The sequence below is a fragment of the Vidua chalybeata genome, chromosome 15, assembly GCF_026979565.1.
Source record: "Vidua chalybeata isolate OUT-0048 chromosome 15, bVidCha1 merged haplotype, whole genome shotgun sequence".
NCBI lineage: Eukaryota > Metazoa > Chordata > Aves > Passeriformes > Viduidae > Vidua > Vidua chalybeata.
The window spans coordinates 2728949-2744441 of NC_071544.1; the positions used below are offsets into that span (position 1 = coordinate 2728949).

The window sequence follows — 15493 nt, forward strand, 5'->3', positions numbered from 1 at the left end:
GGGGAAGAGCAGCTTTGTGAGAGAGGAGGTGACACCTCTCCTCTATCAGGCACCAGTGTGACTGCTGTTGGAATATATGCACAACTCTTGTGCCTGAAGTTCTGAAAGGTTAAAATACTGATTTAAGGCTTGGAACAATACCTTACAGGGAGAAGTGTAAGTGGAACTGCCTGAACTCTGTGGAGAAAGAAACCAGAGGAGAAATGATGGTAGGGCCAGGGAGGTGTTACCAGGAGGAAATGCTTTGGACAGTTAGAAGGAACGCAGAGCCATGGCTTGAGCTTGACAGCTTCATGTACTGGGCAGTGAGAGAGAGGACCAAGCTGTCAGAACTTTTGATGTTGTCTATGTCTTTTGGTGTCCACAGATCCATGTAGAACAAAAGATTCCCAAGTTCCCCAGTGTATCATGCTAAAGTGGGAAGACAGGGCCTGGGAAGAGTGGTTCTGATTGATCTCACCTCCTCCAGCAGAGAAACCCCTGCAGCTCTTCCAGTCATGTTGAAGCCGGGACCCCAGTGAGGAGGCCAAGGGGCAGAAGTCAGAGTGGATGCTTCCCCACAGACACCTTGCATCAACATCCAAAAAAAACTGCCTGCAGTTAACACTGAAGTCCCACATCCCTGGCATAGGTTGGTGGTTTCAGAAGGCAAAGGCATGAAAAGGCATGTTCTCATTTATCTCCATTTCTAAAATTTAATTCTTCCAGTCCTGGACAGATATGGGGATGTTTCCTGCTTCCCCATCCCTTCTTTCATTTCATTTCTCTGTCTCCATTCCCAGGACAGGGACCACCTCTACCCTCCCACTCTCTCCTGGCCCGTGCCAGGGAATTTGTCTCCCTGAGACACGCCCCACCATCCCCATCTTCTCCAGGGAGCTTTGCAGATCCTCCAGGCCTCCCTTTCTCCCCCACCAGCCCTACTTCTTTCCTCTCTGTCTGAGAGATCAGTCATCGAGGGTGTCAACGCACACACACCCGACTCCCCCGGGAGGATGGGGAGCTGGAAGCTGGGGGTGGTGTTCTGCTGTGAGAAGGCAAAGCTGCCATCAGCAGCCGCTTTGATCTGGAGACAATTACAGACGAGTGTAGGACCCTGCTCCACTCAGCCAATAAATAATGGAATTTCTGTGTTGACACAGACAGATTTCCCCCAAACTGTCAGAGAAGGGGAGACGGAGTGAGTGAACAGGAGCCTGAGAGGCTGGAGGGAAGGGGAGAGAAGCAGGAAGGGGAAGGAATGAAGTGGGCCTGTGGGAAAACAGGGAGAAGGGATAAAAAAAAGAAGTTTGGGAAGGCAACACTGATGGGGGGAGCTGGGCAGGGATGAGAAGAAGCCTAAGGAACACATATTTGTAGAGGGGAAGGAAAATCAAGACAGGAACTGTGGGTGGAAAGGCGGGGGGGGGGGAGTGCTGCATACGCAGCTGGAAGCAGAGGGAAAAAAATCTGAAGGTGGAAAAGAAAGAGAAAGAGGAACAAAGGCAAGGCAGCGTCCCCGGGGCTCCCCGGCTGCCTGGCAGATCACACGCTCTCCGAGCAGGGACCATATTCCCGCAGCCCTCCGCAGAGCGGCCCTGACCCCCCCGAGGCGCTCAGCACTGCGGAGCCGGCCATGGGAGGCATGCATGAGTTGGTGAAATGGTGCCACTGGTGTGCAGCCAACAGCAGAAATTTGCTCTGAGATCACAAGTCCCTGAAAAACCTCCTGCGGATGGCCTGTCCCCATGCTCCCCCTGCTCCTCCCCATCTCCCTCTCCCTGCTCCCTCTCCAGCCTGGAGCTGTTTGTTCTCTGGCTGGTGATGGTTTTGTACTTCACTTACGACAAAGCAAAACCTCCCTTGTGCTCAGGAGCCCCACACCAAGCCCAGCAGAAACCATCCATCCAACATCCCTCCAACCTGGATGTGGCAACAGACCTGACAGGGACGGGGGAGGCACTGGGGTTGTCTCCTTCCTCCCAGTTTGGAACACTCAAGAGCCCTACTTGTTCCCTCTTGGCCCCATCTGTGGCCTGAGCTGGTTCAGCCCCAGAAATTTTGTGTGTGGAGTATGGCCCAGCTTGCCGAGGTCTCCAGGCCAAGCACCACTTCACTGTGGGTGTCCCTGGCTCCCAACTTGATCCTTTTTGCAAAAGCTGGCATCCAAGTTTCCCATCCAGGCCCCAGATGGGAAGCAAATACCTCCCAGCCCAGGCATTCTCCCCTCTGTAAATCTTCACCTTGCCCTTTCTCTGCCTCCCACCCTTTCCTCGACCACTGCCCAGAGAAGCTGTGCCTGCCCCATCCCTGGAAGTGTCCAAGGCCAGATTGGATGGGGATTGGAGCAGCCTGGTCTGGTGGAAGGTGTTCCTGCCCATGGCAGGGCGTTGGAACTGGCTCATCTTCAAGGTCCCTTCCAACCCAAACCATTCCAGGATCCTGTGATTCCTATTCTGATTTGCAGCAACCCCAACTCTAATCAGAGGCTGAACCTCTGCCTTTGCACAGATCAGATTCTCCCCCTTGCTGCCCCCACACAAGGAAGGCAGGACAGGATGCAGATTGGGCCAAGCATTGACTGATCCAGGTGGCTCTCAGTACACAGCTCTCCACAGAGCTGGGAGGGGGCAGGAATACTGGCTCTGGAGTTGTGTGGGATGGTGCCACAGCACTGATGGGACTGATGGGAGCGTGGGACACCCAGGAGCCTCGGCAGAGCAGGGGTTGGTGGCACAGACTCCTGGCACCACTGCACCAGGTCAAAGCCAGGCAGGAGGGAGGATTCCCAGGGATATTGCCTATGGATGCTGTTTAGCTTTAACACTGGCAAATGGCAGGAATGCCTGCCTAACTGGGGCAGCAGTAGCTTGTGGCCTGAGCAGTGGGAGGACTGGAGCTCCTGCCAAGCGCTTAAATTTTCCAGGATGTAAAACTGGTGTAAATTGCTGAAAAAACAGGTCTTTCTGCTAATAAAGTCACAGGGAATGATTCAGCTAGCCCAGACACAGTAACACACAGGGCCAGGCTGGGACCCCTTCTCCAGAATCACTTCAGGTCCCTGGTCCCAGTCATCTTACTGGCACGGTGGGAATGCTGCTGCTGCTGCTCCTCTAGTCCCAAGCAGGATGCAGAGAGAGTGAGGGGAAGGTGGATCAGCAGGAGAGGGCAGGATTGAGGAAGTGCCCAAAAGCCTCCTAGGGTGCCCAGGAAGGAAAGAAAGGGCAGCTGGGTATGTATGCTCAGCCCCTCCATGAGGCCTCAGCCCTTCATCCCAGGATGAGGCCAGGGAAGATGTCAGGGAGAGAGGAAGTGGAGGTGACAAGACAGATTTATGTTTTTTCTGGGGTCTGCTGTGACACCTGAGTACTTCTCTAACACTACCATGAAGATTTAGCAGGATGGAGATGAGGGAGGCTCAAGCTGAGCACAGTCCCCAGCCTTCCTCCAGGTCCTCCATGCCACAGGTCACAAGGAACTTGCACCTCTGCCCAAGCACTGGGAACAAGCACCAAGCTGGCTCCAGGTACCTCAAAGCACTTTCGCATTGAGAGTAGGCAGGACATCCCAGCCTGGATGAGCAAACAATGCAAAACATCTCTCCTTACTCCACCAGATCCCAATTTTAACTTGTGGAAGAGCTAGTGAGAACCAGTAGGGACACAGCACCTTGGCCTTGTTCACTGGTGAGAAGAAGAAGGGGAGCTGCAGAGTTGGGTCTTCTCTCTTTCCAAGTAAAACCCCAAGTCCTGACCCATATGGGTACATCCAGCACCTTAAATTCAACATGGAGATGGCAAATGCTAACAAGGAGTCATTGAGAACCACTGCTCCAGACTGGGGGCAGAGAGCCAAGAGTTAACACCTCACTAAGCAGTGGTGGAAGCAAAGGGTTAACACGGCTGGTACAGGGAATGTTATCTGTCTCTTCTCTAAATATTATTTCCTCCCATGAAACCAGCTTTTCATCCTTGGCTAGAGGCAGCTCCCGCTGCTGGGAATCCAGCAGGAGCTTGTATCTGCTGCTGCACACACCACTGCTCCCAGCAAGCTGCCGAGACAAAGAAGCTGCGCTCCCCCGGCGCGAGCAGCCCCAGCACGGGGAGCTGGGGCTGGGGCTTTGGCCCCCAGGGTGCAGGTGGCCTCGGGATGGGCTTGGGGATGACAGGCTTTACACCAAAGAGGAATCTCGTTATTGAAAGCACTGTGCTGTGGAGGGATTTCCTCCCTGTCTTGCAGGGACCAGGAGTGGCAGGCAGGGACAGGCAGGGCCCAGTGGCAGGAGGCTGTGCAAACCTCACCACCACCCCAGGAAAGTTTCTGTGGGGCTGCTCATTTCACACCTCGCCCCTTGGGTGTGCCAGGATGGACAAGAAGATCAGGATACACCGTGGGAAAACCAAGACAGCAGTCACTGGCTCCAAGGTCACAAGCTGGAAAAGACATGGGGTGGGGGGCAGCCTCTGCCCCCTTCTCAGCAGCATAAACTGAACAGCTGCATTGAGGGGCTGGCTGTCTGCAAAGCTGGTGGCTGGAATAAAATGGCTGCTGCTAAATCTTCTCTGAAACATCCTAAACTTTTAATGTGCATGAAACCACGGCAGCATCCCTTTCGCACCCCGGAGGGCACAAAGGCGCGAGCGTCTCCGCTCTCCCATTCAGCCGGAGCCACGTGCTGCAGCCTGAACAGCGCTAGGAACGTGGCTGGAATGAAAGTCACCCTCCCAGCCCGTGTGCTCAGAGAGCCAAAGTCAAAGGATTGCCAAGTTAAAAGGGTCAAACCTCCAAGGACAGCTGTATCTGACTGGCTATATATCATTTCAATAGCATCTTCAACGGGGATTATAATCTGAATTGAAGCGGAAAGACCTGAGGCAATGAAGCTGTCAGCAGGCTAAGATTAAGGAATTAAAACAGCAGCACAACATTACAGGATTTGTTCTAGATGTATTAGAAAGAGCAGGCTAAACACTGCAGCCTTCCCCAGGCTGGAAATTTCATACGAGCACGCAGAAGGGCAAGTGCAAGGATTTCATCAATATACATAAAAAGAGAGAAGAGAGCGAGACAGAGCTACGAAAACCCAGCCATGCAAAATATAAATCCTAACTGCAGACGGAAATGAGTCACACAAGGTTTGACTGAGGTAAATAAAAGCAGAAATGAAGTGGATTTAGGGGAAGGCAGAGGTGAAAAGACACTGACAGCCAGTAGACAGGAAAAAAATGGCCTTTAATACACTAAGGCTGGTAAAATCTGGAATGAAGCCCAGCCTGTCTTGGATTGCCTGATGAGAATGAAGGTCCCCAGCCCTGAACTCCCTTCCCCTTCCATATTCTTACACCCATCTCCAGAATTCCTTTAAGCCAAGAATGATGGCAGTGGTCTGCCTAGGGCAGCTGGGAGCTGAGCCAAGAGAGGAAGGCACACACCTCACCTCTGTCCCCACTGGGTCTCCAGAAGGCCACCCCAGCTCTGTGCTGCTGGGAGACACCAGCAGCTCTTCAAAGCTCTCAAAATGAAGAAGGCATCAAACCCCCACCAAAGGGCCCATTAAAACATTCCATTTATTTCTGGTAAATTGTACACACTTTTCTTTCATTGGCTCTATCCTAGGCCAGTCATGGGGAGGAATTTCTCCCCTACCTCAAAGATACGGAAATTATGGGCTAAAACACAAAGAAAAGAAGGGAAGTCTCCCTTGCAGATAAAACACACAGGAAAGTTTCAGCAACCCAGACTCCATGCAGCCACCAGCTCTGTTCAGCACAAGCCATAAAGATGCACCTCTCACACTGCTTGCTGTGGCACATTTCTGTCATTATGAGCCTAAAAGCAAGTGAATCCCTCCCAGCATCTCAAACACAGCTTGAATGACAAGTATGGCCTGGTTGACAACTAGATTAATCCTGAACCAGGCCACCTGTGCAGAATGTGCACTTTATTGGCAAAAAAATGTACCCAACAGAGCACTTCCCTGCACACACACGGCCACAGAGCAGCCAGATCTAGGACACAGAAGGAGAAGGGAAGCTAATGAGAGGCAGAGATTGATCTGCAGCACAGGTAGAGTATGGAATCGCTTTTCAACTCTTCCAGCCAACTTCTACTGGGAGATTTACATACAAGTCCTCAATCAAGTCTTTGAAGAGTTATCCAGAGTTCCCTGGGTAAAAACAAGCTGTTTAGAGAAAGAAGAGAGTCCGGAGCTGTTCAGTGGTTCTTTTTGGTTGAGCCAAAACCAGAGAAACCCATCACAGCTGCCATTTCATCGTCCTCTTCAAAGGTCAAATCTTCCTCTGCCCGCCTCTTCTTCTCTCTCTGCTTCTCCTTCTTGTAGGCTTTGGCCTTCTCCTCCTGCAGCAAGGGACACAACAGCAAAACAATTTGCACCTCCTGAGCTGAAGGAGTTTTGAGACACCAGGTATTGCAGAATTACCACAAATCCTGCCCACAGTAGCCAAGCTGTGCCTGAGGAAATGAACAGCAGAAATCCCGGCCTGCAGTCTTCAAGGAGGAAGTTCACCAGTAAATCCAGACCACCCCATTTCCCAGGCCAAGAGCAGAGACACACACACAAATAGACAAAATGAAGCATTATCAAACTCTCTCTTCTGAGCAGACATCACAGGTTTTGCCTGGAATCAAGGCTGAGACAAGGAGCTGCTTTGAAAGCAGGAGGCCATTCCCCTGTCCGATGCTTCGTGCCAGCGGCTGCGATGCCTGCTGGCTCTCAGCCTGGCAGAGTGACAGCTGCTCACTGGAACAGAAGCCGAAGCTCTGAGCGGCTTTGAGGGGGGTTTTGGCATCAAAGAGTTTGCACTGCTCTAATCAAAGTGTTTTGTTCTGTGAGGATCATGAGCCCTGGAACAGAGCCAGGTTTGTACTGGGTGACACTGAAGCATGGCTTCAGCTCCCAACTTAGCAACTGCTCCCACCATTCTCATCACCGTCCACAGTGCTCCTGAACACAGCCATGCCCTGGAGAAAGCTACATCAGGAGCTGCTGCTGATTTCCTTCTTGCCATCCATTGACTGGCAGCAGCTTTTCAACCCACAGCACCCCCTTTGCTGCTGGGGCACCTCCCTCCTATCCCCCAAACAGATGGGGCTCAGCAGCACCACAGCCTGCCCAAGAGCAGAGGACAGGGCTGCTCTGTGAGCACCCCAAAGAGCTCCCCTGTGGTGAAGCAAAGCTCAGGGCTTGGGGAGGGAGACTCAAAGAGGCAGTGATTTGTAACCTTGGGTTATGTGGCTGCTGATAGAGGAGAAGCACCCATAGAAGCTTCTCAGCTGTCAGAACTTCATGGGGTCTTCACGTAATTGATTTCCATGTTTACTAACATCTAAGTGCCAGTTTGAGAGAAATCTGCTGTTTTTTATCACCACCTCACACATCTTGCACCACAGCACACCATTCACAAAGCCCTTCTACACTCAGGGAGGCCACACAGAAGCAAGTGCCCTGTGGAAGGGGATTCCAGCAATCCAAAGTGCTGTGGAAGATAATGGATGAAGATCTGCTACCAGACCACACAAGTTCCAACACAATTAGTAGGGGACAAAAAACGGACTTGTGCTGTTCCGAGTGGAAATCTGAACTATCAAAAGTTATTCTCACACAGAAAGAGGGGGAAAGGGTGTCCAGGGACAGCAATACAAAGTTTTCAAAAGCAGAAAAACAAATCCCACTCATAGGAGCAGATGAGAAGCCCATGCTACCGAGAACAACGCTTCTGAGGAATGAGAGTAGGAACCAGGGTTGATTTCCTCCCAAAACATGTTTCTGGGGAGCTCTGCTTCCTCAGTTGTTGCCCAGACTCACCTCCTCACGGAGTTCCTTCATCCTCTCCTCAAAGTCATAATCCTTCTGCTTCTCCTCCATCTTCTTCTTGTTCACCTCAAAGCGTTTCTTCACCTGGTCCAGTGTGGAACGCTCCACCCGCATGGACATGCCCAGATTCCTCTGGTCTGGAGAACATGAGTGGAATCAGCAGTGCTCTGCACAAAGTCTCCATCCCTGATCCCAATTTAAACAGCACACCACCACCTTCCTGTCTGTCATCCCTCTCAAAGCACCTTCCAGGGCCACACTAAGGATTTCTTAGGCTGGGGAGGTGGGCTTTAGGGGGATACCATAACCCACACAAGCAGTGGCCATAACAATCCAAACACTACTTGTAACAACAACACAGACTATTCTTTAAAAAGGTTCCTTATTTGTATGCTCTCTGTCATTTGCTCTGATGCCTCAGGAAATTTAATCTTGGACTAGTGGAATAAAAAAGGGTTGGAGTGTTGAAAAAGGAGCCAGAATAAAACTGACAGGCTGGCATCTCTCGGCTGTGGGCGATGCTAAACAAGACATGAGTGGCACTCAGAGATCCTGATTACACAGGACATTCCCAGCTAAAGCAGAGAATATAAAGCCAGGCCTCTGATTCAGTGGCTCTTCAGAGCAGATTCACAGTTTTTCACTTGTGGGTAAGCCTATGCTGACGGGGCCACCCCCAGAAATGCCTCCAACCCACAATCCTAAGTGGATCCAAACAGCCTGTTCACTCCAGTAGCCCTGCACAGGTTTGTCCCAGGGATGCAGCAGCACTTGGAAGCTTAAACTACACACCAGGAATTAGTAAAAGGGCTGCCAAGAGCAAGCAGGTTTGAGCCAGATTTATTGACAGGTTTAAAAGTTCCCAGATATACTCATATACTAAGGTGCTGTGCAACCAGCCACTTTCCAATCCCAGCTCAAGCCTACAACTCATTTCCATCCAGGATTTTTGATTCCAGAGTCCCTCATATGAACTTCTTGCTTATCTCCCAACATGTCAAACAAGGCATGGCACCACCTTCCTCCCATCCACATAAAAGCACAGGCTTTTAAAACACTGTGTTTTCTTTTCTGAGCTACAGAAAGCCAGTCCTCAGGTTTCTACTGAACCTCCTGTTCTCAAACAGCCCCGTGTGCAGGTCTGGAGCTGCCTTTTTGTAAAGGGGTGATTTTGGGACTTCCACTAGGAGCCAAAAATATCTTCATGAGCAGGAACAACATGTGTCAGTCTGTTTTAGTTTCTCTACATTCCCCCCCTCTGAACATGTCAAGGAGAAGCAGTATCTACAGTCAGATCAATGAGGATATAGTTCTGATCCATACTCTGGAGCTCAGGCATCAGCCAGTTCTGAGCTTTATACTCAACTTCTACAAAGAGAAGTTTCTGATCCAAAAATAAGCCAGTCCCAGACCTTTTACTTATCTAAGTACTTCTTTACAGTTTCAGTGCTGTAAAAAGCCTCTCTCCAGATTTACAGAGGAGACCTCATTATTTTGGGGGTGAACTAAATGACCTCTGAGGGTCCCTTCCAACCCAAACTATTCTAGAATTTTCTCAACCTGGGTTTCTAGCAGCACTGACATGATGGATGGGGAAAATATGTCTACCAACTAGAGTACACCAATCACTGCTTCTGCTGGGCTTATTCCATGAAAATGGTCCAGCACTCTGGAAGGTGTCAGGAGATAAGAGGAGCACCTCCACAGCTCTCATGATGAGCTTCTACATCCTCATCTCCTAAGCTCCCTGATCCATGGATAAGTGTTCAGTCCTCAGACATGGGTGATGCACAAAAGGAACAGTGTCTCCAACTCAACCAACCCTCCAAGGAGGCAAAGAAATGCTCCTTACGTTTTTTGCCATTGATGTGATCCAAGAAGTTGATGGAATCTTTCACCACACAGTCACATACGTTACAGTAATACCTGTCAGGAGAGACAGAAAAAATGAACCCCAAAGCATGACACAAAGCTCAACCCACAAAAGAGCTATTTGAGACAATCTGCATGTCACCGGGGATGCAGGACACTTCTCTAAGACAAGAGGGCCCCCAGTGAAGAGCAAGAGCACACCCAATGGACAGGGCTGCCATGGAGGTACTGACCCTCATACCAATATCCCTCTGACATGATAGAAACCAAATTCTCAGCTGCCCTGCAAGACACCAGCCACAGCATCTTCCCCTTCCAGCCACACCCTACTGGGTGGGATGGACTTTGTGGCACAGCCTGCCCTCCCCCAAGGCAGGGCTGGCCAGCAGGCCAGGTTTCCATTCCACAGCCTCTCACCTGGCTGCAAGGTAAGTGCTACCATCCCTATCACTCACAGTGCAACTCCCTGATGAGCACAGCTGTGCCTTCTGCCCATGTTAAGAGCTGCTGCAAAACTCCAGCCAGGGGCTGAACTGCCATCCCTGGGTGCTGGTCAGGGCTGCACATCTCCCTGGCACTAGTGCCCAGGGAGACACTAACAGGTTCACTCCTGAGGTGACACAAACTCACCACATTCTTTTCATGCTTTTGATGGTTTGGGTGAGCTCAGAATGCTTTCAGACTTGGGTGGAACACGATGCACACAAACAATGGCCAAACACCATTCCTAAGAACAGCTATCTGGATGTTTCTCCCATTTCCAGTGCACAGATACCCAAATCAGCAGCAGTCCTGGTCTCAGTGCAAGAAGGCCTGGTTAAAGACACCCAGGCAGGCAGCAGAGATCTGCCTCTGTTGGTCCTACAGGTGGGCAACACTGATACCAAGGAATAATGTCCAAAGGGGCTCAGCCTGCTGGGTCTGTTCCATATGTTACCCCAGGAGACACAGTTTAGGTGTAGAAAAATGCAGCCTCACTATCCCAGGCTCCAAACACAGAAGGACAGCAGCTCCTGGTGCCCTGTGAGGGGTCCCTGCTGTGTTACAACTTCCCAGTCTAACCAACATGACTCTGAGACCTCAATAAGGCCACAACCTACCCTCCCATCTCTGACTGAGGGGTAGTTTTGGTGATGACAATGGTTTTCCCAAGCTTGGATTCCAGGTCCACTTTGTAGTCTCGGTGCCGCAGAAGCTCCCTTTTGACAGGCTGAGCTGGTTTGCCTAAAACATAAACCAAAGGTCAGGCTTGACATGCTGGATTTCATGGTCCCCTTGGTGCAGAGGGGGCTGCTAGGTATCTGGGACTGCCTGATCCATGCAGAAAATACACCATTGTTTTTAAATCAGTAAAAGATATAATTTCCTCCTCACTGTTTCCTGGTTCCTATTAGAACCAGGTACATCTCTGAGATATCTCCAGCTCTGACTTGAGTCATATTCTGATCTCTTGTTTCCAGCAACTGTTCCCCTCCTTCCCCAAAGAAGAGTCAGCCCCTGGAAAGGTTCTCATTACTTTCTTTTGTCATAAAAACGTACCCAGTGCCAAACAAAGGAGAAAGGGAAGGAGCAAGCCAGCTCTTTCCCTTTGGGATTCAACTTCTCACTGCTCTCTCCCTCCCAAATCCCAAGGGTTTGGGAGCCTGACTGCCAATCCAGCACAGCTTGCCTGGAGCCAGCACACCGCTCACCATCTTTCTTTTCTCTCTCCTCCGTGAGCCGCTTCTCTGCGAGTTTCTCATACTCATCCTTGTCCCACTTCCTGCGGAAGTCCAGGTTCTTGGTCTGGGAGGGAAATAAAGTTCATTAACATTTATTACACAGTCTGATCATCTCTGAGGGGGTAAAGAGGGAGAATCACTTGGCCTGTGAGGCCAGTGCAGTAAATTAGGAGAATTATATTATATCCCCCTGTCCTCTGTTTTCCATCCAGGAATTATGGATGTGGTTTAAGATAATCACTCTCAGCATGCCTCTAGCTACTACTAGAATAATTTCAGAGTACTAAAAGAAGAAATGAGTTGATCTTAACAGCTCCTGAGATGATCATCCAGGCTTTTGCCTTGAAAATCAGACTCAAATGGGATTGAAACTGATGGATCTCAGACCTGGGAAGTGGCCCCTGACAAACACAGCAGCAGATTACACCTCATTCTTCCAGAAGTCAAAAGAATCCAAGCTGCAATGTCAGACAAGGAAGCTGCAAAACACAGCCCGAGCTACAGAGAGTTTGATTACACTGCAGGAGCAGGGAAGGCTGTGCCTGTCTGCTCTCAGCAGTGTCTACGTGTTACAGGCATTAAAGTGCCGAGCTTGCCATGAAATCACAGGCACCGGTGTGGGATTTCCAAGTGAGCACATGTACAGGCAAACCAGAACAAGCTCTGAAACCCTGTCTGTCAAGGCAGGGCTTGGAGGTACCAGGGAAGCACCTGTACAAAATCCACGTTTTGCTGTCCTGCTCCTGCAGCTTCACATAGGAAAGGGCAGAAACACCTCCAAGGCATGCTGGCCGTTTGGGAGCTCCACAGAACTATCTGGCAGTGACAGGATACTTTAATGGAATCCTGGTATGGTTTGGGTTGAAGGGACCCTAAAAATCATCTTGTTCCACATCCCCTGCCACCTTCCAGTAGCCCAGGTTGCCCCAAGCCCTGTCCAACCTGGCCTTGAACCCCTTCAGGGATGGGGCAGTCACAGCTTCTCTGGGCAACCTGTGCCAGGGCCTCACCACCCACTGAGGGAAGAATTTCTTCCCACTATTAAATCTAACCCTGTTTTCTAGCAGTGGGAAGCCATTCCCCCTTATCCTGTCACTCCATGACATTGTTCAAAGTCCTTCTCCAGCTCTCTTGGAGCCCCTTTAGGCACTGGAATGTGCTCCAAGGTCTCCCTGGACAGAGATTGGTGTTCAGTCTTCCCAGGCTGAACACCCCCAGCTCTCTGTCTCCAGAGCAGAGGGGCAGCAGCCCTTGGAGCTTATCCACGGCCTCCTCTGGGCTCACTCCAACAGCTCCATGCCTTTCCTCTGCTGGGGCACTGGAGCTGGACACAGCATGGGCATGAAGATGAATCCAGGTGAGGCTGAATTCAGGTGAAGCTGGCATTGAAGAAAACAAAGACTACTTTTTTGGGTGGATTTCACTCAGTCCCCAATGCTGAGGGCAGAAGTGATCGGACAAGAATTCCTATTCCACTCACATCCACTCTGACCAACCCAGCTCAAGTTCTTCCCAGCATTTGCCCCATCTGCAGCTCAGGCCCCTACACCTGGGATCAGTCATGGTTTCACTCAGCCATTTCCTGAATTTCCTGAGCAAAAAACCTCCCTTTGGAAAGAGCTGCATTTCCCTCAGCATGGCAGGGAGAGCCTCTCAGTTTCACATTAAAGAAAGGACAAGATGCATTTAAAAACACCTCCGGGGGAGAAGGACCCCCCTCACCCCACACCCCACCGCCTTCTCCGTTCAGCCAAATCAAGAATCCAATCACAATCCAAAGGACACAAATCCCATTTGGAGCTACAGCAGCAGCACAGCCATTTAAAGTTCTCTCCTCTGGCAATCCTTCAAATGGAACGAACAACTACTGATAGGGATGAAAATGCCTTGGGGAGGCGTAGAAAAATTCTCATTTATTCCCAGAGCTTCTTAAGCACTTTAAGGATGTCGTAACAGGTTTTATTAACCACCCTGAGCAAAAGAAAAGAAAATATCACTGAGTGTAAATTAACGTTTGGGGGTATTTTCCAGACTCTCCTGCATGCCAGGCATTATCACAAATCGTAGCTGGTGGGAGCCTGCAGAGGGGGAGGTTTATTAGCTGCTTCTCTCTCCTGTTGCAATAAAAGGAAAATAGTCTTCTGCAGCTCCTTACCAATCTGCCTCATCCAGGCGTGAGGAAAGGAATTAAACTAAACTGCGTGACAAGATCTTGCTTGGACAATATTTGAAGGGATGTTTCTGAATTGCTCTGGTGGAGGCAAGGGAGCTGCAGGCCCCCAAAATCTTAATCTCAGAGCTGTTTTAAATGACAGAGAATACTTCCCAAATTAATAATAATGATTAATAACCAGAAGTGCCCCACAGCCTCCTGGTCCCTCTGGAGATGGACACCAATGATGTGCCCAGTATCAGCACCAAAGCCTGTTAAACAACACAGGAGTCCCAAGCCAGGCTCAATCCAACAGGAATTCTCAGCTGGCAATAAGGCACAGACCCCACCTCCCTCACAGGCAGACATCCTGCTCCCCTCACCTCCCCCACTTCATGGAATTAATCCTGGAATGGAAGGAACCCTGAAGACCAGCCAGTCCCATCCCCCTGCCAAGGGTAGGGACACTCTCCACTATCCCAGGCTGCTCCAAGCTCCATTCAACTTGGCCTTGAACATTTCCAGGGATGGGGCAGGCACAGCTTCTCTGGGCAGTGCCAGTGCCTCACTTCTCAGTAAGCAGCTTCAAGGAAGGAAAGATGGGCCAAAAGCCCTCAAAACCACAACTCCTGTGCTGCTGACAGCTTTGGGATGTCACTGGAGGTGTTCCAACACCCTGGCTCTCCACTCAGGCTACACCTGCAGCATCTACCTTACCCATCCCATTTTAACACTCACAGAATCATTTAGGTTGAAGAAACCTCCAAAATCATCAAATCCAAGCTGTGATAGATCCCCACCTTGTCACCCACTCCAGAGCACTGAGTGACACATCCAGTCAGTCCTTGAACACCTCCAGGAATGGTGACTCCACCACCTCCCTGAACAGCCCCTTCCAATGCTGGACAGCCCTTTCTGGGGAAAAACTCCTCCTAATTTCCAACCTAAACCTCCCCTGCTGCAACTTTTGAGGCTGTTTCCTCTTATCCTGTGTTTGGCTGTCTGGGAGCAGAGCCCAACCCACACCTGGGTGCACTCTCCTGTCAGGGAATTGCAGAGATGTTTCTCCACGAGGACACGGAAAAGGCCACCCTTTCCCTGGGGAGGGGAGGGAAAGGAAGGAGTCACCTGCGTGAGCCATCGCCCAGCCCGTGGAGAGGGGAGAGGGGTGGGGGTCCCTGCCAGGGGGCTGCACGTGGGTGGGGGTCCCTGCCAGGGGGCTGCACGTGGGTGGGGGTCCCTGCCAGGGGGCTGCACGTGGGTGGGGGTCCCTGCCAGGGGGCTGCACGTGGGTGGGCACCTCCACCCCGGAGGCTGAGGCAGCTCCATCTCCTCGTGCTCCCCGGCTGGGACGGGCGGAGGTCCGGCCCTAGGAAGGGAGGATCACGGAACCACTGCGATTGGCAAAGTCCTCTGAGATCACCGAGTCCAACCTGCGACCCAAGACCACCACGTGAACTGGACCAGGGCACCGAGTGCCGCCTTCTGCCGCGTCTTAAACACCTCCAGGGACGGCGACTCCACGGCTTCGCTGTGGGCGGGATGGCGGTGGGGCCACCCCACTCCCAGCCCTGAAGGTATCAGGAGAACCCTAAGCTCCCAGCGCCCACACAGAGAGCTGTAAAGAGCAGAGATGAGCCCCCTCCCAGCCCGCATACACCCGCCCACCGCGGCACCCCCGGCCCCGCCACATCCTCATCCCGCGGCCTGGCAGCGGCCCCGAGCGCAGCGCGGCGGGGCCCTGCCCCCGGCCCCGCCAAGCCCGGTAGGAGCAGCGGGGGCGGCCGAGCGGCCGGCAGCCCACACTCCGAGGGCAGCCCCGGCGGCAGCACCTACCCCGCTGCCCGACGCCATGGCGAGCTGAGGGCACAGCACCGGGAACTGTCGCGCGGCGCCGTAAAGCGCGGCCGCCCGCGCAGTCACGTGCCCCGCCGC

The 15493-nt window shown here is 51.7% G+C and overlaps 1 protein-coding gene across 1 annotated transcript; it reads right to left on the reverse strand.

Moving 5' to 3' along the window:
• Positions 1-5526: 5526 nt before the first annotated feature.
• On the reverse strand, positions 5527-15489 carry ZMAT2 (zinc finger matrin-type 2). The gene is made up of 6 exons (XM_053957048.1): positions 15395-15489; positions 11377-11470; positions 10786-10909; positions 9666-9739; positions 7805-7950; positions 5527-6336 (listed from the first exon to the last, which is right to left on the reverse strand). The coding sequence occupies exons 1-6, from the start codon at positions 15410-15412 to the stop codon at positions 6193-6195; spliced, it is 600 nt and encodes a 199-aa protein (XP_053813023.1). The 5' UTR covers positions 15413-15489; the 3' UTR covers positions 5527-6192.
• Between the last annotated feature and the right edge of the window lie 4 nt (positions 15490-15493).

What these genes read in the sequence shown, in the direction of transcription:
- ZMAT2 (XM_053957048.1), bottom strand. An exon ending in GGAGAGAGAAAAGAAAGATG is followed by an intron (nt 10,910 to 11,376) that starts GTGAGCGGTGTG and finishes TTTATGTTTTAG; the next exon opens with GCAAACCAGCTCAGCCTGTC. An exon ending in TGAAGGAACTCCGTGAGGAG is followed by an intron (nt 6,337 to 7,804) that starts GTGAGTCTGGGC and finishes CCCTTGCTGCAG; the next exon opens with GAGGAGAAGGCCAAAGCCTA.